This window comes from Sciurus carolinensis, chromosome 2 (genome assembly GCF_902686445.1).
Source record: "Sciurus carolinensis chromosome 2, mSciCar1.2, whole genome shotgun sequence".
Lineage (NCBI taxonomy): Eukaryota > Metazoa > Chordata > Mammalia > Rodentia > Sciuridae > Sciurus > Sciurus carolinensis.
This window is the reverse complement of record NC_062214.1, coordinates 54,680,010-54,703,577: the sequence shown is the minus strand read 5'-3', so window position 1 is coordinate 54,703,577 and position 23,568 is coordinate 54,680,010. Positions and strand designations below refer to the sequence as shown.

The following is a 23,568-nucleotide window of genomic DNA, read 5'->3' as shown; positions in this document are numbered from 1 at the left end:
CTCCAGGTGACTGCACCTCTCTTCTCTGCTGGAGAGAGCAAGCATCAGAGGTGGAGGTGACCAGGATGCTGGATATTTGCCCAGGGAAAGCATGTTACCTATATCATCTGTGAAAAAGGTATAGAGCAAGGACTGGAGGAAGGGAGGAAGTCGGAGGAGCAGCAGATGTCCTGATTGCTGGTGCCCCTGATCTTTGCAGAGCCTGGTGTGCCACGTGTGCCAGGTTGTTACCTTTCATTGCAATCCCATAATCTCTCAACAGGCAGGTGGTTTGTCCAGGGTTGCACAACTGGTCAGTGATGAAGTCAGACTTCACATGTGGTTCTTGTGACTTCCTACTTAGTGCCCTTTCTGGTCCTTGTGGCTTGTATCCTGTCTCCCTGCAGTACTTTCAGCTGTTTGGCTTCTATCCATGGACCCTGGGATCGGAGAGCTGAACATGCAGTGCTCCAAGGAGGGGACAGGGTGGAGATAATTGTTTCTCAGACACACTCTTGTGAGCCTTGTGAAGTTCAGGACCTCCATGCTGCTCCTTTGAATCTGGGGACCCTCCCTGGGCCAAAGCACCCCAAATTGGAGGACGCTGTCACTAACTCATTCATTCAATCAACAAACATTTATGGTAAAACTCCTTGGAACTCACAGAACCACATACAAATACGGAATAAAAACATGACCAAGATGTGGTCTTGATCCTCAAGGTACTGACTGTTAGCTTGGTGGAAGAGACAGATACAGAAAACTTGTCATAATCATCAAACAAAGCCACCAGTACACTGTGAGAAGTGTGGACAGAAAATGATGGGCACACAAAGAAGGGCCTCAGCCCAGCTAGAGGCTCAGGAGGGTCTCCTGGAGGAGGTGAAATCAAGCTGGGTCTCAAAGGATGAATGTAAGTTAGTCCAAGGGAATGGAGGACCTTTTGGGCAGAGGGAACTGCCTGAGCGGAGACTAGAGATGAGAAATGGGTCCTTGAGTTGCAGTTCTGTGTCGCTCAATTGAAACAGGAGGGAGGTGGTGGGTTAGGAGCTTGGATGATGGGGCACCATTGGAGTTTTTTTGTTTTTTTCTTTTTTCTTTTCCTTTGGCAGGGGAGGGGGGGACCCAGGATTGAACTTAGGGGCACTCAACCACAGAGCCACATACCCAGCTCTATTTTGTATTTTATTTAGAGACAGGGTCTCACTCAGTTGCTTGGCACCTTGCTTTTTGCTGAGACTGGCTTTGCACTTGAGATCCTCCCATCTCAGCTCCCGAGCTGCTGGGATTATAGGCATGTACCACCACACGCGGCTACCATTAGAGGTTTTAATCAGGACAGTGACAGTTCCCAGAGAGCCCTTCTGTTGCAGCATAGGGGGGCCCTTGCTGCAGTGGCCTGTGTGAGAGCAGATGGTGACTAGTCCTGGGCTGGGTAGTGGAGAAGTGAGGGAAGTGGATCTGGAAAATAGAGAATAAATTAGCAGGACCTAATTTGTTGATTTAATTTAATTTAATGATTGATTGAATGTGTGTAAGTAAGGGAGAAGGAGGAGGAACATGTGATGCCCAAGGCAGTGGGGCCACACAGAGCCAGCTAGCATCCACATTATTGAAGTGATGGGTATGCATGTTGACTCAGGGACTTTCCCAGAGTGAGAAGAGCAGGGCCAAGAGCAGACCCCAGAGAACAAGAACATCTGAGATTAGAGCCTTGAGAAGCTGCAGGGTAGATTAGTAACACATACTCCAGAGCCATGCAGCTCAGGTTCAAATCCAAGCCCCACCACTTTTCCACTCGGTGACTCTCACCTGAAGAATGGAAACGACAAATCCTACCCAAGAACCACCTTGGGAGGATTATGGCCCTTACTCCACATAAGGTGCTAGAATACGATAGTGCTTTGAGGGATAGAGGCCCAGAAGGAGTGGAAAGAGATAGGAAATGATCCTTGAGACTGTTGGAGCTTGCACACCTGGCATACCTGAAGGACAGGGGGTATAGTAGTCCACAGGCAATCCCTTGGCCCTTGGAGTGCTGACCCATTGAATGTGGGGCTGCTTAAGGCCTAATTCTCTGGTGGAGTGAGCAGGAGGTGAAGAATGGAGACAGCATGGCTGCTGTTTTCTTTGGAGTTTGCCTAAGGGGTAGGGAGAGTTATAAACATCTCTAGAATGGACATTGAAGGAGAAAACGACTTTCTGAGAGTTCAAGTCTCTAAGGAGAGTGGGGCGGGAATTGATGTTGATTGTGCATGAGGGCCCCAGTTTCCTCAGAAAAAATAGAAGCAGTTGAGGAGGAAGGTGAACCCTAGGACAGAGGCCTCAGAAGACTCGGTATTGGAATGGCCTTCCCCTGAGCAGAGGACTGGAGGAGCTGACCATGGTCCCAGTGGGCCCTGGAGCTCAGGTGGAGGTCAGGGCCCTAAGGTGGTGGCAGCAGCCTGAGCAATTGTGCACAGGCTTCACAGCCTGGGGATTCTTGGCAGTGGGAAGCAGGCTGTCCAGAGTGTGCCCATTCTGAAACACAAATCTTTTGACTATTTCAGCCCATGGGGAACTTCTGGTACAGTACACCTGTAACAACCACCCTGCCACACACACACTCTTGGAGTGACCCTCTGATCATGGACTGTGCCCTGGCCTGGTAACAACAAAGGTTGACCTGCCACTCCACACTCAATGCAGCCTGGGGAAGAGATGACTGCCCACTGCTTCCTGCCCCACACTGGGTGGTGTGCAGTGAGGAAGTGTGGCCAGGTCAACCTGCCATACCCTAGTTTGCACTGACTGTAGTCCAGTCAGCATGGATGTCTCAGGGGTGGTGCCCCTGCTGTTACAAGTAGGCTCAAGGTTCCAGTGACTTGGCATGATGCCCCTGGGACACATCCTCTCAGGACTCTCAAGAGACTTGTCCTGGCTCATTCCCCTCTCTCTGGGGCCAGAGGAGCCTCTGGTTGCCTCCCCCACTGGAGGCCCCTTTCTTGCTCTGACTCCATAGGGAAGCTGGTGTTTTCTGGCCTCATCCTGCTGGAGCCTGTGGAGGACAGGATATTAGGGCCAGGTCAGCGTCTTGCTGCGATGCCAGGAGCCATGGAGGAGAGAAAGGTGGGGTGGGGCTCTGAGTCATGGCACTGCCACAGCTCACTGGCAGGCTGGGGTGGGAACAGCCCAGGGTGGGGATGGTATTGAGCCCTTTTCCCGTCTTAACCCAGAGAACTCCAAGCTTCCGGCTGAGTCACAGGGAAGGGGAGAGATTCTAGAAGGGGGTCTGAGTTGTTCCCACATCATTTCCTGCTGAGAGCCCATGCCCCTGGGGTAGGGAGTGGGGCCCACAGGTGACCCTGATGTGCCTAACCCAGCGTTCCCTCTTGAGGAAGGTTGGTGCTGGGGCAATCCCAGGCCAGTCCCCATCCTGCCTTCTTAGAGGTTGTTCTGCCCAGCCAGGAGCACTAGTCTTGGAGAAGCCATGGTTTGGGCCTGCCCAGGGCAGAAGATGGGGTTTCATCCTGACTGGGAAAACCAGCCACAGCCTCAGGCAGGCCAGCTTTCTTTATAGTGGACAGCCTGCTGGTAGATGGATTTGGAGGGTGTCTGAGCAGCACACGCAGCCCAGGAGACAAGGTGAAACGTGTTCTTGAGCACTTGAGCCACAACAGAGAACAAAATAAAAGTAAGACTGACCCAAGATTTGCTAACCCTTGCAGGGAGCAGGATACAGAAACACCCGCCCAGTCACCTCTACACAAAGAGCACCCAGGAGTGAGCACACAAGCATGGACAGGCCCTGCGGTTCAGTGCACATAGACGCACACAGACAGAGCCTCACACAGGCATCTACAGTCACATCTACACTGGAAGTGACCCCGTGCACTTGGGAGCTTAGACAGTAACACCACTCACACCAGTCAGGCACAGACTGGCTCACAAACACAGCACATACCTGCAACACACATCCCCGTTTCTGAGTGATTTGGGCCATGAGACCCTCGTGTAACCAAGTTAAGGCCGGTTAGAATTGTCCATGCGTGTATGACTGCACAAATGGTGTGACTCTATGTGCTGTACAACCAGGGAAATGAAAAGCTGTACTCCATTTGTGTACTATGAATCGAAATGCATTCTGCTGTCATGTATAACTAAAAAGAACAAATAAAAAAAACAAAAAAAGAGTAACTTACAGTGGTAATGATAGCATCTTACCCAGATTTTCCTGTTTATTCAGAAATTAAATAAGAAAATGGGTATTCATTCAAATGTGTTAAAAGGGGAAACTGTTTTCTCACTCCAGAATAGTTTTTTAATATCCTAATTGTTTATTTGAATGCAGTGTACCTTTTATATAAAAAGAATATAAACTTGACTTTCAGCTTTTATGTGTTGAAAACAAACCCAAACACAGGTCAATAAAGGGTTGGTGAGAGAACAACAACAAAAAAGAATTTCCAGACTGAGTGCTTTAACCACACAGGTGAGGGAGGCCCCACTCTCCCAGTGGCCCTGCCCGACTCTGGTCACTCTCGCCTGGCTGGATTTTCCTGCAGGGCTTTGGATTTTGTTTTTGAGCCACCTGAGAGTTGATCGTGTGCCAGACACCATGCCAGCACAGGGTAACGTGTGCAAAGTTGTTTTGAGTAAAGCTCTCAGTAAATGTGGGTTATTATGTATATTATTATTTACATACATAATCTCATTTCTTCTCATAACAGCCCTATGAGGCAGAGTGCTATGATTGTCCCCATTTTACAGATAAGGAAAGTGAGGCTGTAAGAAGTTAAGTGACTTGTCCTGGTGGCCCACAGCTAGTAAGTGCCAGAGGCTGGGTGTGAGTCCAGGTCTCTGATTCTGGCCTGTACTCTCAACCTTTATCTTGTTGAGATGCCCAGTGGGGAAGCCAGACCCACCAACCAGCCCTGGCCAAGTCTGTGGTCTCAGGGGCCAAGGTCATCAATACATTATGACTTCAAGTCTGAGGCTCAGGCAGAGGGATGTGGGCAAGCTTGGAAAGCAAAACCAGTAGGAATGTTTGGAGCCAAGGGACCCTTACCTACTTCAAGGCACATTTCACTTTCTGTCCCTCTTCCATTTTGTACAGTGTACTCCCAAGATGGCTGGGGAGATGAGGGGGTTCTAGAGCAGCTGGATTATTTGGAGGACAAGGCTGACCCAGGTACCCACTGATGGCCAAGCTTCCCGTCCAGCCTGGCTGTGCTCTATCTGCAAGACCCTGGGCAGCTTGCCACCCTCCTCCCAGGCCTGAAAGGGGTTGAGCTGCCACCTGGGACTTCAGCTTATCTCTGGCTCTTGGCATTTCTGTATTTGGACAAGTTCCAGGGTGGCCTCCTGCTCAGAATTACAGGATCCGCCCAGGTGGAAATGCCCCTCCAGTGCAGGCAGATAAGCATTGGCAGATTGGAGGCCGTCCTTGCTTTCAGAAAATGTTGTGGAGGGTTGTGAAAGATAAGACAGCACTGTAGCTATTTGCCTTGATCTCACTGATACTTCATGAGAATCTCGTGAGTTTCACTTTTCATTATCCCTAAGGTTTGTATGAAGAAACTATGACTCAGTGATTGATGTCTACCCTGCCATACAGAAGGGCCCACTTGATGCTTCTCAGAATCACCTATGGGCTGGTAAAATAGTCCATTCTTAGGCCCTGTCCTAGACCAGAAGCATCAGAATTTCTAAGGATAGGCCTGGGATTTTGTTGCTCCCAAATTTTGTGGACCATGGATTCCTGCTGTGGATCCCTTTGGCTTAAGGTCTTTGATGTTTGATTACTTCATGTGTAAACTAGTGATGACAATTATACCTGCCCCATACAGTTGTGGGGATGCAGAGTTAGCATCTGTAATGTGTTTAACACAGCAGGGATGGTCTCCTAGGGTGATGGTTCTTCCCAGGGCAGAGCACAGGATGAGACTGCATGTTTGTTCTAACATGCTCATTTGTTTGTGGCATAAAATATAAGCAATGTGATTGGATCCCAGTATGTTGGGGAAATTTCTGGTCTAGGAGAAGTTGGGTAGTGCTGGGGACTTCCCACTGTGTAGAAATGGTGAGGGACTGAACTCAAAGGCAGAAGTCCTAAAGTCTGATGTGATTCTGAACTTTGTGGTTGAAATATAGGCTCTTACTGGTTAAAAGAAAGGTCCTCTTTAAGCTGAGCATGGTGGCACATATCCGTAATCCCAGCGATTTGGGAAGCTGAGGCAGGCAAATTTGAAGCCAGCCTCAGTAACTTTATGAGACCCTGTCTCAAAACATAAAAAGACTGGGAATGTAGCTTAGTGGTAGAGTACCCCTGGGTTCAATCCCCATACAAAAAGAGTGAGAGAGAGGTTCTCTTCAGACCACAACTGCTCTCTGTGGTTTCAGTAGCAAAGTTTGGGCCCTGGACTCCAGGCAGGACTTTTCCCCATGAATTCTCCCTCTGGTTCCAGAGTGTGACAAGACTTCCAGCTGCAGAGCCCACACGTTCCCTGTAAACTCCTACACTAGTCTCCTTGTGTCACCACCTCCTCTCACCAGAAGTGCACTTGGACCTGCTATCATTCTGTCAAGATAGCATCCTGTCAAGATGCTGTCCATGCCATGTCTCAGCATGTATACTGGAAGCCCCACCTGAGTGCTCCCTTGAGCATTAGCTTCCAGGGGACAAAAAACTGAATTTTCTAGAAGAAGCTCATGTGCACTCTTCCTCTTGAACAGTGAAAACAAAGTAACTTCATTTCCCTTTTCTCTTTGGCCACCAGGAGAAGGCTCTATGTTAAATGTGCAGCCCATGGCCTGTTTTTGTGACTCTTTCTTTCCTTTCTGGTTTAAGTCTTCAGATATTTTCCCCCTCTGCCCTTAATTTTAATGTTTATATTTCACTCCTTTCTTTTCTTTGTGTATCTTGCCCATTGTGGAACCAGTCTGAGGGTATGTAAAAGAAACTCACATACAAACTCACACATGCAGTCATTTTCATAACTGCTCTGTTGGCATGGCCTTTTTGCTTCCTCAGCTTCATGAGACTGTGTGTGTTTGCGTGGTCATAATTCACTGGTTAGTTAGTACTTGCTTGAGGTTGGAGGGTGCAGGAGGCTGCATTTTACTTGTTTTTCTGTTCTTATCAGTTGCTTAGAATTTTTCAAATAATTACTCTCCAAACCTATTAGGTACTCATAGCATAAACAATACCCTGGTGAATCAGTGGGTGCATTTACTTTTTTCTTCTTTCTTTCTAATTCCTATCTTTTCACATTATACAAGTATAACCTGCTTATTGTAGAATCAAAGTGACAAGTGAAAAAGAAGAAAGAAAATGACCTGCAATCCCTACCAGGAATCCTGCTTTTCAGCATTTTGTTACATCCTTCCAGAATCTTTTTTTTTCTGTTTGTATTTTTCCCATAAAATAAAAGAATCTGACTATATGTACTACTCTACAACCTTCATTTTCACTTAGTGGTAGATAATTAGTATTATTAATTCATATTTTGCAATAATGAATGATACTTAAAATTTATATCAAGGGTACCAGAACTTTCCTATTTTTTATTTTTTGGTACAAGGGAATGGAACCCAGGGGCATTGTACACTGAGCTACATTCCCAGTTTGTTTGTTTGTTTTTGTTTGTTTTGTTTTGTTTTTTGAGACAAGGTCTTGGTGCTGAGGCTGACCTCAAATTTGCAATCCTCCTGCCTTAGCCTCCCAAGTCCCTGGGATTATAGGCATGTACCACTGCATCCAGCCTGTTTCTTATATAATTATTATTTTTTTGTTTGTTTCTTACATAATTTTTTAAAAACCTGTTCCTCCTGCTCCCAACCCCTTGCCACCCAGCACCTTGCTAACCTGCCTTCAATTAAACTGGCCCATTCAGGAGGTTGGTCTAAGAGGTTTCTCATGGAAAAGGTAGTCCCCACATAATGTCCATCTTATCTCTAGGCTCTGAAGAGCGGCCGATCCTCAAATTCGAAGGTGAAAACATCTCCAACTACACAGCTCTTCTTCTGAGCAAGGATGGCAGGACTCTGTACGTTGGTGCCCGGGAGGCCCTCTTTGCACTCAACAGCAGCCTCAGTTTCCAGCCAGGCGGAAAGTATCAGGAGGTGAGAGAAGTTGCCCAGGGCTTACTAGGCCAGGCAGAGGGAGGATGAACAGGAAGCTTGACCTTCTGGGTCTGAGGACGATGCTGATGGGAAAGGAGATTGGCTCAGTGAATCCTCCGTATCTCTTGCATGCTTACCTTGCCCTCTTATTCCCCAGCTGCTGTGGAGTGCAGATGCAGAGAGGAAGCAACAGTGCAGCTTCAAGGGCAAGGACCCAAAGGTGAGCCAGGATCTGGGGAGGACCTGGGCTGAAGGAGGTTTGGAGGGTAATGGATCTGGGTCCAGGGCAGAGGCCAGAGTTGGGAGCAAACATATCCAGGTATGTCAGAAAGTGTATAGGCTTCTGAGATGGCTGCACCTGGGTCTGAATCTCAGCCCTGTACTTATTATCTCTACGACCTTGGACAAGTAGATTCACCTGGCCAAGCTTTAGTGCACTCACCTGTAAAATGGTGGTAATGATACCTGTCTCCCTGGGCTTACTGTGAGGATTTAATGAGCTAGTAGGTATAAACCACCTGGTACATAATAAGTGCCAAACAAACAAACATCAGCATCCAGCATAGGTGGGGTGGGAGTTGTGTCCTTCTACACATGGTCCCTGATGACAGCTAGTCAGACAAATTCTGGTTTGGTTTTGGTCAAACCATTAGTAGGGTCTGATCCAACCCAGGGTTTTCCTGGAGGACTCCCCACTGTTTCCAGAACAGCTTCATCCTGAACGCAGCAGGTGGCAGTCAAGGCAAAGGCAAAAGAGCACCAGACTTGGGGTTAAGATAAAGGTTCAAGCAGTGGCGAAAGCTGGTTATCCCAGTGTCTCAGGAGGTTGAGACAGGAAAATCATGAGTTTGAGTCTAGCCTCAGCAATTTAGCAAGGCCTTGTCTCAAAAAATAAAAAGCCTGGGGATGTAGCTCAGTTGTAAAGCACTCCTAGATTCAATCCCAGTTACCCCCACCCCAGAGAAAGAAAGAATGAAAAGAGTTGAGAAGGTGATCAGGAAATTTTTTTAAATGTGGTCAGGCTATGCTTAATTTAAAAAGTGACATCTGAGCAAAGATTCAGAAGGCGATAAGACAATGATCATGAGACATGTGGAAAAGAAACGATTTTGGATTTCAGTCTGAGAGAAATATTTGGAGAACAAATGGAGGACTGAGCAGAGAAGTGGCATGGTCTCCCCTGATGTCTGGGGAACCACTCTGAGCTTCAGAGTAAACTAGCCTCCATGCAACAGGGCAGAGATGTTGGGCCACAGTGAGGCGCAAGAGATGTTGGTGGTTCTTTCCAGGGTGGTGTCGATAAAGGGAGTGAGAAATGGCAGATTCCAGAGGTATTTCAAAGATGGAGCTACCAGGACTTCCTGATGAAAAATTGTGGGATTTGAGAGTTCATGGCTAGACCCTCAGCCACTGAAAAGATTGCATTGCAGTTAATAAGGGTGGAGCAAGTTTTGGGAATGATGAACTGGGTTGGAGATGCCTAGTAGACACCTTGTGGAGTGACATGCACCTGGTTTCAGGACTTAGCATGTCATGCTCTGGGCTGTGTCTTGCCCACAGAGTTGGTTGGGAGAGCTTTTGGTTTTCACTGAGCCTCTGGAGGGGCAGACAGCCCAAAAGTGTGAGATTCCCCCTCTTCAGGGTGCCCTTTACCCACCAGACAGAAAGAGCCTTTGCCAGACAAAACTAGCTAAATCCCAGTGCCCCTGTGGTGCACATACTGTGGTCTTCTGTCTGTTTTACTGCTGGAAGCTTCTGGATTCTCATTTGTACCAAGACTTGAATGCCCACCTCCATATCCCCTGAGTAGAGACCCTGCCCCCAGGCCTGGTCTTGGATCTGTGGAGGAGGGCTCGTTGGTGCCCCCTGGCGGCTGGGCTGGACCTGACATCCTCCTCCTCTCTAGCGCGACTGTCAAAACTACATCAAGATCCTCCTGCCACTCAACAGCAGCCACCTGTTCACCTGTGGTACAGCAGCCTTCAGCCCTCTATGCACCTACATTGTGAGTGCCCCTCCTCAGCCCTAGGGTATCCTGTGCCAGCCCCACAGGAGAAGCTGCCTCTCCTCTAGCTCCAGGAAACCTTTTCTTAACACCCACCCCTGGTAAAGAATAGGGCCTAGGGGGAGGCTTCTAAGTAGCAGTGGACTCTGAGAGCCTTGAGCCCCACCACCCTGGCACCTAGCCCAGCCCCAATAGCTAGAATCTCCTGCAGGGGAAAGGAGGGTACATGCCGTCACCCTTGGACAAAGATCCTGTTCAGCCCTGACTGGCTGCCCTGTCGTTTTCTCCAGTTTCTCTCCCTTGATTTTGTTTGATCCTCTTGTGCATCACTTTGTTACTCAACGCCCCCAAACCACACACACACTTCAGCACACACATACCATTGCATTCCTGTCCTCCACACTAGCCGAGGCCAGCATTTGAGATTATGGATTGTAGCCCCAGCTTTGGAATAAAAAATACGGGGTTTGCATCATGTCACTATCTCTTCCCAACTTAAATCATTTTCTAAGCCTCATCTCTCTGCTAAATGGGACTGATAGTGCCCCACTGCATGATTTCACACACAGGGCAGGTGCCAGAGTGAGAAGGATGACCTCCTTGACACCTGAACCCTTCTTTCCCACCCACCTCACCTGCCTGCAGTTGCCCTCTCTGTCTGCCCTTTCTCCTTTTCCACTTGAGCATATTCCTTATTCCTGGGCATGCTCCAGAACCCACCTGTCTGCCCCCCTACAGAATGTGGAAAACTTCACTCTGGCACAGGATGAGGCGGGGAATGTCCTCCAGGAAGATGGCAAGGGCCGTTGTCCCTTTGACCCCAATTTCAAGTCCACTGCCCTGGTGGTTGGTGAGTATTGGGGTCAGGATGGGCTCATGAAGGCTTCATGTGGAGGCAGGCACGTACACAGGACTGGAGGGCCAGCTCTGAGCAAGGTGGGTCCCAGGCCTGAGCTGTAGGTTTGTGCCATGCTGATTCCCAGGGGCACAGAGTGACCATGGACTTGCCCTTGGATTTAACTTTTCCAAGTTCCTGCTTCCGTCTCTGCCCACTGCAGGCAGATGGATGGTGCTAGGGTCACTCAGGGCCCTGAGCCGGGAGGGAGCTGTGCTGAGGGAGCCATTCCCATGGGAATGTTTTTTTGGCAGATGGCGAGCTCTACACTGGAACAGTCAGCAGCTTCCAGGGTAATGACCCAGCCATTTCCCGGAGCCAAAGCCTCCGCCCCACCAAGACAGAGAGCTCCCTCAGCTGGCTACAAGGTGAAGTTATCCTGCCTCCCCTCCAGTGGGCAGTCATTGGGTCTGAGGGGGCATTCTCCCCGAGCAGGGCCTGTCTCCAGGGTTCCTGGACTGACTCTGTTTCCCATTGGTCCCTACAGACCCTGCATTTGTGGCCTCAGCCTACATTCCCGAGAGCCTGGGCAGCTTGCAAGGCGATGATGATAAGATCTACTTCTTCTTCAGTGAGACAGGGCAGGAGTTTGAGTTTTTTGAGAATACCATCGTGTCCCGCATTGCCCGCATCTGCAAGGTGAATGAGCTGGGCTGGCTCCTTGGCTGCAGGATGACCCACATCTGTGATCTTCCATGTCTTCCAGGGAGCAACAGCTTGGCCAGTGGCCTGTCTTTCCATTTTTTGGTTTTGTTTTTGTTTTTTTTGTGGAACTCATTGGAACCCCATGCCTCATGAATGCTAGACTGGTGATCTACCATTGAGCTACATCCCCAATCCATTTCTCCTTTAAATTAAAAGATTTCTTACTGGTTTTGCTTACTTGAAAAATGTGAAAATGTAGAAAAAATACACAGAAAAATCACAAGATAAAGATTAAGGTCTTGGGCTGGGGTTGTAGCTCAGTGACAGAGTGCTTGCCTAGCATGTCTGAGCACTGGGTTCGATTCTCAGCACCACACATAAATAAGTGAATAAAATAAAGGTCTATCAATATCTAAAAAAATATTTAAAGATTAAGGTCTTTAATCTTGCAAGGTGCAGTGGCATAGGCCTATAATGTAATTCTAGCGATTTGGGAGGCTGAGGCAGGAGGAGGATTGCAAGTTTGAGGCCAGCTTCGGTGACTTAGTAAGACCCTGTGTGAAAGTAAAAAAAAAAAAAGGTCGGGGGGCATGTAGCTCAGTGGTAAAGAGACCCTGGTTTCAACTCCTAGTACCAAAAAGAAAAAATATATCAATTTTAATTTAATCTTAATTTAAAGATTAAAAGTATAACTGGGCACAGTGTCACACATCAATAATCCCAGCAATTTGGGAGGCTGAGACAGGAGGATTTCAAGTTCAAGGCCCGCCTCAGCAACTTAGCAAGACCCTGTCTCAAAATAAAACATTAAGAGGGCTGGGAATATAGCAGAGTGGTAGAGTACCCCTGGGTTTAATCCCTAGTGTCAAAAAAAAAAAAGAGTAAGAGCACAGATTCTGGAGTCAGATTGGTGGGTTCAAATCCTGCTATTCAGGATCCTGGACAAATCCTTAACTCTCTGGGTTTAACAGATTCCTCCTCTGTTGAATGGAAATAATAACAACACTGACCTCAGCTGTTAGTGTTATAACCCCCATCCCCCACAAGAAGGGACCACTGTTAACACTTTAGAATGTTCACTGCTGGTCTTTTTAAATTATATATGAATTTACATTACTAACTTTTTTATAAACTTAAATTATGCTGCATCAGGGTGTTTTGTTTTCCCTGTTTGCCTGAAAATCCATATAGACACCTTTCCCTATTTGATTGATTGTTTGATTGGAGATGGGGTATCACTGTGTTTCCCAGGTTGGTGGAGAATTCCTGGGCTCAAGTGATCCTCCTGCCTCAGCCTCCTGCTCAAGCTGCATGCATATAGCAAAATAGCTGGTGATGCTCGTATGCTGGGCAAGCACTCTACCACTGAGCTGCATCCTCAGCCCTTTCCCTGTTTCGATGGGCTCCTATGGTCTTTGTTTTTTGTAACCCCCAGTAAGGAATGCACTCTCACGATGGGACATGCACACTGCCTCCAAGTTTTTCCATGTTTTTCGATGTAAATGGAACTTTGTTTCAGCACTCATTTGTTCTTCATTTCACTAGGAAGGGGCAGTGAGGCGGCACCGTGCCTCCTGACCATGGTCCCTGCTCCTGCCTAAGCTGGCCTGTGCCTCCCTCTCTTCCAGGGCGATGAGGGTGGTGAGCGAGTGCTGCAGCAGCGCTGGACATCCTTTCTCAAGGCACAGCTGCTGTGCTCTCGGCCTGATGATGGTTTCCCATTCAATGTGCTGCAGGACGTCTTCACACTGAGCTCCAGCCCCCAGGACTGGCGTGACACCCTTTTCTATGGGGTCTTTACTTCCCAGTGGTAGGGTTCCCAGGAATTAGTTGGGGATGGGAAGGTGAAGGGTGACTGGGACTGGGACCCAGGAGCCAGCTTTTGGGCCCTGTGGGCCTCGTCCTGAGCCCCTGGAGCTCTTGGGTTAATCTGGCTGTTTGCTTTGTAGGAACAGGGGCACCACGGAAGGCTCTGCCATCTGTGTCTTCACCATGGATGATGTGCAGAAGGCCTTCAATGGCCTCTACAAGGAGGTGAACCGAGAAACCCAGCAGTGGTACACTGTGACCCACCCAGTGCCCACACCCCGGCCTGGAGCGGTGGGTACTGGCCTTGCACTCAGGGCGGGTATTGGGAAGATGTGGATCACCATGTCATGCTGGAACCAATGCTGTCCAGCCTCAAACAAATCATACAGTTTCTTGGAATCTGTTGTCTCATCTTTAAAATTGGGGATACAAGCCAGGCCTGCTTGGCTTACTAAGTTAGATATAGCTAACTTAGTAATGTTAGTTATATGAATGTTGACATGCCTTTGGTCCTGTCCTATCTCAGGCTGGGCAAGTTGTCCCCATTACTGCTTACTGTTGTAATTGTCCCTTCATTTGGTCCTCTCCCCTACTCAACTGCAAGCTTCTTATTTAACAAGTGACCAGATGACCAACTTTAAGGCAACAGGCCTTGCTTTTTTTCATTCTAGCTTAATGGGCTCCCCCAAAGGCAGGCATTGAAACAAGGATGTGAGCTTGTTTGGGAGGTGACCCCAGGATATGGCATGAGGGAACAGGTGGGTGAAGAAAGCCATAATGGTTTATCAGTAAGCCATTACTGCTCTGGGTGACTACAGCTTAGACTCACTTGAGCTTGCAAGATGGTATGGAGCCCATCTCAGAACAGTCCAGTTGGAGTTGTTTTCAACAACTGCTGCCTCACTGGTTCACAGTGACTCTGGTGTGTTAGTTTTTGCATAGAGAAACTCCCAGGCAGAGATAATCAGGCAGCCCTGGGAGGTACAGGAACTGACTGCAGCCATCACCCCCAGGACACTGCCCAGCTAGGGTTTCCTGAGGATTCTAGTGGGAAGAATGATGGAAGTGCAGGAAGAGTTGGCATAGTTCTTGAGGCCAGTGTGTGAACGGGGTAAGGAGGCCCAGCAAGGAAACTCACTCAGCCCTTGGTGTCTCCACACCTTGGGCTTTCCCTCCGGTCTTCCGACTGGCACACTGGCACCCTGCAGAAGGTCAGCCCTGTGCCATGTGCCATGGTTTCTGGGGCAGGGGCAGATGCCACTCCTGTCCGCTGGGCCCCCAACTTGCCTGCTGCCCTGCAGTGTTGCTGGCTCATGCTGCCACCTTCTGCTTTAGTGCATCACCAACAGTGCCCGGGAACGGAGGATCAGCTCATCCTTGCAACTTCCCGACCGTGTGCTCAACTTCCTCAAGGACCACTTCCTGATGGATGGGCAGGTCCGCAGTCGCCTACTGCTACTGCAGCCACAAGCCCGCTACCAGCGTGTGGCTGTGCACCGGGTCCCTGCCCTGCACCGCACCTACAATGTCCTCTTCTTAGGCACTGGTGAGTGCCTACAACCCACAGGCTCAGGTCAAGAGGTGTGGCTGGTGGTGGGTGTGGTGGGTCATGGAAGATGGACTATACCCGGGACCTGAGTTCTGCCCACTCTCCAGGTGATGGCCGGCTGCACAAGGCAGTGGACATTGGCCCCAGGGTGCACATCATCGAGGAGCTCCAGATCTTCTCATCAGGACAGCCTGTGCAGAACCTGCTCCTAGATAGCTACAGAGTGAGTGGGGGAGGGAGGAGTGACCTTCATTATCATCAGCTAGTCCCCACCGGCTTTTCCTCCCCTGCACCAACAAATGAAAAGTTATGAAATCCAGGCTCATGGCACAGGTGATCAGAAAGTGGAGGGTGCCACTTTCTGACAGACCTCTTGGGTGGTGTGCTAGTGGGCATGTGAACCAACTGCAGTCATGGGTGGTGGCCCTGGCTGTCCATGTCCACCTCTCATCCCCAGTGTCTGGCTGTGCAGGGGCTTCTGTATGCTGCTTCCCACTCGGGTGTAGTCCAGGTGCCTGTGGCTAACTGCAGCCTGTACCAGACCTGTGGGGACTGCCTCCTTGCCCGGGACCCCTACTGTGCTTGGAGTGGCTCCAGCTGCAGACATATCAGCCTCTACAGGCCTGAGCTGGCCTCCAGGTGAGAGCTCCCCAGGGCCTCCCACCCATACACCCATTCTAGTGTACCTTGCCTCAGAGCTCTTCCTCAGGTCTCTCTAAGATCATCATACGGTCTCATTTGCACCCACGGTCTCAGCATAATCATTCATGAGCTCCCCTGCTTCCTCTCAACTGTATTGTAGTTCAGATAGTGTGTTTACCTTCCTGCCTGGAAAGGAGTGACACAATTTGATAAGAGTATGAAATTCCATAGCTATGAAAAATCTTGCAGGAGAATGTGGTTGGCATGTGAACATATTTTAGGAACAGTAAGAGCTACAGAATAGTCTATTTAACCATAAAAGAGTGATTTAGAATAATATTTGGATTATAAAATGTTGCTGTAGAAAATAGGGGTAAGGGACTGGGGAGATAGCTCAGTTGGTAAAGTGCTTGCCTTGCAATCACAGGGCCCTGGGTTCAATCCCCAGCACCACCCCCCCCCCCACAAAAAAAAGAAAGAAAAAAGAAAATAGGGGTAAACACAAACAAAATAAAAACTACCCCTAATCCTACCACCTAAACAGAACCAGAGTTAAGATTTTGATATATTACTATTCTTCCAAATGTTTTTACATATGTAATAAATAAACAATCTAAATGTTTTAAATAATCATGGAATCTGTCCTGTTTGTAGGGTTCTTTTTGTTTTGTTTTACAGGAAAAGGAACATACAAATTTATTACATACTTAAGGCATGGCAGGATCAGATTCCTCATTTATAGCATTCTTTCTTCTCATGTATATATCTGGTGTCAGTTTTGTCAGGAGGATCACAAGTTCAACTTCAGCCTCAGCAACTTAGCTAGACTGTGTCTCAAAATAAAAAAGAAAAAGGGCTGGGGATGTGGCTCTGTGGTTAAGTGCCCCTAGGTTCAGTCCCTGGTACCAAAACAAACAAACAAACAAAAAAAAAAAAAACGGGAGTTTACAGACATACACCTAGAAGGATATACTGTCATGATCACTGGATGGCAGATTGCATGAGATTTTTGTTTTATTTTTATCCTTTGTGCTTGGTTGAGTTTTCCATTTTCTGAGTGCATACAGAATTATTTTTCTTTTTTATTATTCTTTCTAAAGTAAATCAATGCATGTGGATTAGTCAGAAAGACAGATATTTACATATAGGTTCAGCTGTACTTCCAAACTGTTTTTTTGTTTGTTTGTTTGTTTTTTGGGTGCTGGGGATCGAACCCAGGGCCTTGTGCTTGCAAGGCAAGCACTCTACTGACTGAGCTATCTCCCTAGCCCCCTGACTCTTTTTGAGGGCACATTTTGCTTTTGTAACTAAGGGAAACAGTATGTTACTTTTATTTGCAGTAATGTGTAAACAGGAGATGCTTACTCAAGCCCTGTGGGGTTGGGGAATGAGCTCAGGGAAATCTCCTACCCTCTGCTTTGGGCTTGGTGTTCCCTGAGCACCAGGTCCCTTAACCAGGCTTAAGTATGCATTGAGGGGTGAGGGAACACAGGCTCATGGGGCTTCCTGGCCTAACCCAGACTTTTTCTGGTTCTCAGGCCATGGATCCAGGACATCGAGGGGGCCAATGCCAAGGAACTCTGCAACACTTCCACAGCCAGGCCCCGGTCTTTTGTACCAGAAGGTAAGGTGCCTCCTTGGAGGCTGAAGAAGGGTGGGGACCAAGTCTGCTTAGTAGACTTGTCTGAACTTCGATGGGTGTAAATGTCTTCCTCACATCCTAGTCTTTTCAACTGGCAAATTGGACCCTGGAAAATGAGACTCAGTCTCAGGAGTTCCCAGAGTGGCCCATCCTGGCACCAGGATATAGCTGAGAAGGAGGGGTGAACCTGGAGCTCCTGTGGGCACCAGCTCCCCACTACCACATGCCTTTTCTGTCCACAGCCAAGAAGCCCTGTGAACAAGTTCAGTTCCAGCCCAACACAGTGAATACTTTGGCTTGCCCACTCCTCTCCAACCTGGCCACCCGGCTCTGGCTGCACAACGGAGCCACTGTCAATGCCTCTGCCTCCTGCCGTGTGTTGCCCACTGGGGACTTGCTCTTGGTGGGCAGCCAGCAGGGGCTGGGGGTGTTCCAGTGCTGGTCACTGGAAGAGGGCTTCCAGCAGCTAGTGGCCAGCTATTGCCCAGAGGTGGTGGGGAACGGGGTGGTGGAACGAACAGAACGGGGCGGCAATGTGCCTGTCGTTATCAACACGTCGCGAGTAAGCGCACCAGCTGGTGGCAAGTCCAGCTGGGGTGCAGACAAGACCTACTGGAATGAGTTCCTGGTGATGTGCACGCTGTTTGGGCTTGCCGTGGTACTTCTAATTTTATTCTTCCTCTACCGGCACCGGGATGGCATGAAAGTTTTCCTGAAGCAGGGGGAGCGTGCCAGTGTGCACCCCAAGACCCGCCCTGTGGTGCTGCCACCTGAGAACCGACCACTCAATGGTGTAGGTCCTCCTAGCACTCCACTGGACCACCGAGGCTACCAGGCCCTGTCAGATAGCTCCCCAGGGCCTCGGGTCTTCACTGAGTCAGAGAAGAGACCGCTCAGCATCCAGGACAGCTTCGTGGAGGTGTCCCCTGTGTGCCCTCGGCCTCGGGTTCGCCTGGGCTCTGAGATCCGGGACTCTGTGGTGTGACAGCTGACTTCTAGAAGAGGCTACCCTGGCTTCAGAGGCTGTGAATGCTCAGAGGGGGTCACTGGTCCTCCATTTCTCATGGAACCCAACCATGATGCCCTGCCCTTGGGAACCTTGGAGCCAGCTGGCCTGCTGCTCTTCAACCAAGTCTTACAGCCCTGCAAGCTGTAGGAGGGCTGCCCTCCAGGGCCCAGAAGGGACTGCCCAGGTGGGCAGAGCAGTGCTCCTAAGTAAACTGAGCCTTTTGTTTAAAAAAACAACTGAAAATGTGAAACCAGATGGGAAAGAGAACACGGACATGCCATGCACACAGCCATTCAGTTCATACCCTCCCAGCCGCATGGCCTCCGAGGACTCTTGAGATTTATTCAAAGTGGTTGTGTGAGACAAGAGTTGGAAATCCCTGCCTAGCTGGCATCCTCTACCTTCTGCCTTATCCTACTGCCACAGGCTGCCCTTGTCCCTGCAGAGCCAGGGGCCAGCTTGGGTTCTGAGGGTCCTGCATTGCCAGCTGGTTGAGGATGTAGCTGTGCCATCACCCCACCACTCAGGGACCAGAGGGCCAGGCTGGCTCTGCAGCCCTCCCTAGGCCCTCGGCTCAGATCCAGCTCCTGGACCTTCCTGCCTATGTAGGCTGTGGCCACATGAGAGAGGGAGCATGAGCCTGGGAGATGTTGTGACAGTGTACACATTTCTCTTGGAATTCAAGGAAGAGACTGCTGCCTGCCTTCCTCCATCCCAGTCTGAGAGACAACCTTTGTGTTCCTTTCTATCACCTCAGCCCCATCTTTGAACTTAAGCACAGGGAACTGACTGTACCCTGACTTCTCCCCCATCCCAGTTGGCCCTCACACCTTTCCTGACTCCACACTAAGGGATACCATACTGACACTGCCCAGCACAGGGGCCCTGAATTTACATGGGTTTTATATATTTTTTTTTAATAAGATGCACTTTACTTTTTTTTTTTTTTTTTTTTTTTTAATAAAATCTGAAGAATTATTGTTTAAACATGGCCCTCTTAAAGGACTTTTGCTTTATGAGGTTGGTCTGTTTCTGGGGGTTCTAAGCTTCTTTCCAAGGGTTAATGAACCACAGCCAGCCTGGCTTAGCCAACATCACCCCATGGAGTGTGGCACTTACAAGGGGGTTTCAGCCTACAGGGAGGTCACTCAGTCCACCTCGACCTCTTTATTCTGTATTCCTAGTTCAGTGCAGCAAGGTAGGGGCACAGAGTATGGGGCCTTTTTTCCTTAAGTTCCTTATAATTCTTAATTTCACAAATTATCATATGGTAAAACTGATTTTTCTTTTGGTATCCAGTTCTTTAAATTTTAACTCATTCCAAAATTTATGAAACTATCACCACAGTCAAGATTCTGGAGAGTTCCACCCCTCACTGCTATCTCTTTGTACTCATCCCCTCATTCAGGGGTGGGAGGGATTTGTTTTCTCACTGGTCCCATCTTTCTTTCTTTCTTATGGTACTAGAGATTAAACCCAGGGGTGCTTTACCACTCCTAGCCCTTTTAATTTTTTATTTTGAGACAGGATCTCACTCAGTTGCTCAGAGCCTTGCTAAATTGCTGAGGCTGTGATCCTCCTGCTTCAACCTCCCAAGACTCTGAGATTACAGGCATGTGCCACCATGCCCTGCTGGCCCTGCTTTTAGATGTGACTTATTACTAGTATGATCAAAAGTTCCTAGAAGTCCAGTCCTTCCTCATACCAATGTTTCTGGTGCCACACACAGGGTCAAAACTTCTAAACCTTTATTATTGATTAGTAGAAACAGAGCGATGACAATGGCAGGGAAAAGCAGGTCCTCTCCTGCCCGGGGCCAGACTGCACAGTGCCAGCTCCAGGCTGGGCCAGCTTGGCCGGCCCTGACAACGCAGGCGTAACCTTGGCCACAGCTCAGCAGTGGAAAGGTCTTGAACAAGGTGCTGGGACACATGCTGGGGCTGCAGTCACAGGACAATCTTAAAGGAACTGCACAGAGAAAAGTGAGTTGGGTTTTCTTTTCTTTTTCTTTCTTTCTTTCTTTCTTTCTTTTTTTTTTTTTTAAACTTTCCTAGTGCTGAGGTTGGAACCCAGAGCCTCATGCATGCTAAGAATATGCTCTGCCACTGAGCTATACCCCTAGCCCAAGTGGGGTTTTCTGATGGAAGAGGAGGGTAAGGACTAAACCCAAAATTACCCACCCCACCCCGAAGACACTTCTTTGTAATGGGTTATGTCCCATGTGAATCTATCCCCTCTCCTTTATAAGAAAAATGACCTGAGACCTGTTTCCCAGAATGTAAGGCAACCACTGCCAAATACCTGGCAAAGTCAGGTGAACGGGAGATGACATGCTGGAACTCGGAGAGATTGATGGTTCCATCCCTATCAATGTCTGACTCTTCCAGGATCTGGAAAAGGGAAGGTCTTTAGGCCAGAGCCCCAACCCTTGCCTCCTGTTCCCAGGCCCAACTAGACCAGGCCTGGCCTGGCCACCCACATTATCAATGAGCTGCTTCATCTCTGAGGCACTGAGTCGAGTGTCCTCGCCTTCTCCCGTAAGACAGTTCACAAGCCGACTCAGGTCTTCTCTGTCCAGAGTTCCATCATCATCAAAGTCTAGAGAGCAGACACAAAAAGGCATAGTCAGGAGGAGTTCCACAAATGCACAAATGCCACCTATTTCCCAAGCAGCACCACCATGAAGCCCATGTTAGAAGGCATGGTGTTCTTCCAGTTCCTTCTGGTCCTTACCAAAAATGCGGAAGGCATAGTGGGACTTGATGTCTGGGGTTGCTGTGTCACTAAATACACTCAGGAGGTCCAGGAAGTCCTCAAAGCTCAGGCTATCCCTGGTGGGGGATGTGGAGAAGACCCTGCAGATTCGCTCCTTGAAGGGGTTGGCCTAGGTGACAGAACCTTCTGTGAATGCTTTGCAACGTGGCCCCAGGTCACACGCTCATCAAATCCTATCAGAAACTTGATGGAGTAGGTCACAATACAAGCACCGTGGAGCTTAGATTCATGGAGAAGCAGCTCTGGGGCCAGGATAGAAGGCCATGGTGGAGGAGGGGGCAGGGAACACCAACTGAGCCAGTTGGGGAAGGGGCAGGGATGGCTTCCTGGCAGTCTGTTTAACTTAAAGTGAAGATAGAGTGTGAAAAGGAAGGTATTCTAAACAAAGAGAAAAAGATAAACTGGTTATTTTAGAATAAGAATATTTAACTGAACAACTAATATTACAGGCATTGGGTCAGTCCCTTTGCATAGAAATTTTCACAGCAGCCCTACTGAGTTACAATCAACCTGTGCCACAGGGTTTCTCAAACTTTAATAAGAATTCAACTCTTCTTAAAGGACAGAACTTGTCTGAACCACCAAGAATATGTCCTAGAATCCAAGTTTAAAAAGCACCATTCTAATCCAGGTGCAGTGGCACATGCCTATAATCCCAGCGATTTGGGAGGCTGAGGCAGGAGAGCCAGTCTTGGCAACTTTGCGAGATGCTTTATAAAAAATAGACTTAAGCTATAGCTCAGTGGTAAAGTTCCTCTGGATTTAATTCCCAGTACCAATAAACAAATAAATAGCACCATTCTAGATAATATTACTGGGTGATTTTTAGAAAGTCTTGCCCCCAGAAAGTTAGAGCTAAGCAGGCAAAAAGACCAGAATACAGACCAGTAACCCCATGATCTACATTTGAGTGGCAGGAGGAATTAGGGAGTCTTAACAGAGCAAGGGTGGGTAAAGAGGTGGGGAGCCTGTACCTTGAGCTCTGGAATGCTGAGAATCAGCTCAAAGGATACTCTTGCCTGCAGTGATTCCTCCACACTCCGATGCTCCTGAGGAAGCAGCTCACAAAACCTCCTGTGGGCTCTAACAAAAAAGAGGGGAATTGGTCTCTCTCAAGCCATCAGTCACCCTGTATGTACTTACATTCCCATTCCTTGCCTTGCCATTTCACCTGTTATAAATCAGATGAGGAACTAAGCCACAAACATTCGACTTCTGAGTCACTGGGCAATGGTCAGTCAAAGAGAGATAAATCACAAGATAGTACAAGATAGTCTCTTGTAATAGGTATTTACTGAGGGCCTACTATGTGTTCTGGGCACTGATTCTAGATCACTGAGGGATAGAGAGGCCAGGGAAGGAGCCAAAAGGCCCTTAAGAACAGAAAGAAAAGAGCAAAAGCACAATCTCCTTCTCTTTCACTCCAGGGATGACTCCATACCTCCCTGAACTATCTTCCTTCTCAGCCCCACCTCCTTCCCAGTGGAATGAAGGGAAGTCCAGGAATCTCCTCATTCAAGGGCTCTGGCCCACATCAAATCCACTTAACTCTCAGTGTAGTCTTAAGTAGGTTACCAAACCTCTCTGAACCTGTTTCCTTGCCTTATACCTCCCTAAGTTAGTTGATGTAGGCGACCACTTAGCACAGTTCCTGGCCTAAGGTAAATGCTCAAGAAGTGTTAACGGTTACTATATCGTTCAGATAAAGTTGGAAGAAAACGCCAGGCTCTCCAAGGCTTCTCTAGTTTTGCTAGTGGGCAAAGTCAGCCAAGAGCTACAGCAATCCTTGCCGGACAGGGGCAAGATATTCGCTAGTGCAGAGGCCAGTGCAGCGCAGGGTCAAACAGCTCCCAACTTTTCCCGGATCCTGACAGGCGGTTCCGCGGGGCAACGCTGGGGCCCCAGGCGCGACACGGGAGGGTGTGCTGGGAAGAAGGCGCAGCCTGGGGCTTGGACTCCTGGTTTCCAGTAACACCTCCGCTGCTGAAGTCCGGAAAGCCCTGCCCCACCCTCCATCTATGACAGTGACTCCCAAAGCCACCTCTAGAGGATCCCAAGTCGGAAGTGGGGTTCGGGGCAGCACTCACAGGAGAATCTCCTGCTTAGTCAGGAACGTCAAGTCCTGGAAGGCAAACCAGAAGTGGGGTCAGCCGACCGTCCAGAGGCCGCGACCGCTGGGCCGCCTGCTCCGGGACACCGCTTCCGGGCGCAGGCCGGCACGCGAGCTCCCCGAGAACCCGCGCACCTGGTACTCGGCCAGCAGCTCCTTGGACAGGCGACTGCCCGAACCCCCCATTGCCGCGCCGCGCGCACAGCTTCGCCAACTCTCCTTGGGACGCCGGCAACTTTCTCACTTCCGCCCGCCGGCTGCGTCACCGCCCAGTCCCCGCGGCAACCGCTGCTGAAGCCACCAACCCCGACCCCCTCTCCTCGTCACGCCCAGGCCTCCTAGAGCTGCTCCGCCCGCTAGCTGCCGGCTCCCGCGGTAGGAGGCGAGCCGGAGGCGGGGCCCGGG

General features: G+C 49.1%; 2 protein-coding genes across 4 annotated transcripts in view; one reads left to right on the top strand and one right to left on the bottom strand.

Annotated features, from left to right (window-relative positions):
* Positions 1-19,229, top strand: part of Sema4b (semaphorin 4B) — a 37,570-nt gene extending 18,341 nt beyond the window's left edge. For 2 of the 3 annotated variants that reach the window (XM_047541402.1, XM_047541403.1), the window contains 13 exons: positions 7,919-8,082; positions 8,240-8,302; positions 9,989-10,087; positions 10,826-10,937; positions 11,237-11,350; positions 11,470-11,621; positions 13,256-13,437; positions 13,577-13,727; positions 14,772-15,009; positions 15,093-15,208; positions 15,458-15,624; positions 17,166-17,251; positions 17,512-19,229. In XM_047541402.1, the coding sequence (XP_047397358.1) occupies positions 7,919-8,082; positions 8,240-8,302; positions 9,989-10,087; positions 10,826-10,937; positions 11,237-11,350; positions 11,470-11,621; positions 13,256-13,437; positions 13,577-13,727; positions 14,772-15,009; positions 15,093-15,208; positions 15,458-15,624; positions 17,166-17,251; positions 17,512-18,254 (2,387 nt within the window). In that variant the 3' untranslated portion in view covers positions 18,255-19,229. The remainder of the gene's footprint in view (positions 1-7,918; positions 8,083-8,239; positions 8,303-9,988; positions 10,088-10,825; positions 10,938-11,236; positions 11,351-11,469; positions 11,622-13,255; positions 13,438-13,576; positions 13,728-14,771; positions 15,010-15,092; positions 15,209-15,457; positions 15,625-17,165; positions 17,252-17,511) is intronic. The other variant, XM_047541404.1, reaches the window with a different exon arrangement.
* Positions 19,230-20,004: 775 nt separating this feature from the next.
* On the bottom strand, positions 20,005-23,489 carry Cib1 (calcium and integrin binding 1). Its single transcript, XM_047541427.1, has 7 exons — positions 23,299-23,489; positions 23,141-23,175; positions 22,028-22,136; positions 21,012-21,162; positions 20,758-20,876; positions 20,580-20,668; positions 20,005-20,246 (listed from the first exon to the last, which is right to left on the bottom strand). The coding sequence occupies exons 1-7, from the start codon at positions 23,347-23,349 to the stop codon at positions 20,225-20,227; spliced, it is 576 nt and encodes a 191-aa protein (XP_047397383.1). The 5' UTR covers positions 23,350-23,489; the 3' UTR covers positions 20,005-20,224.
* Between the last annotated feature and the right edge of the window lie 79 nt (positions 23,490-23,568).

Coding starts and splice junctions, on each gene's coding strand:
- Cib1 (XM_047541427.1), bottom strand. CDS start 23,349: ATGGGGGGTTCGGGCAGTCGCCTGTCCAAGGAGCTGCTGGCCGAGTAC. Junction 20,877..21,011: donor CTATGCCTTCCGCATTTTTG/GTAAGGACCAGA, acceptor TCTGCTCTCTAG/ACTTTGATGATGATGGAACT. Junction 20,669..20,757: donor TGAAGCAGCTCATTGATAAT/GTGGGTGGCCAG, acceptor TCCCTTTTCCAG/ATCCTGGAAGAGTCAGACAT.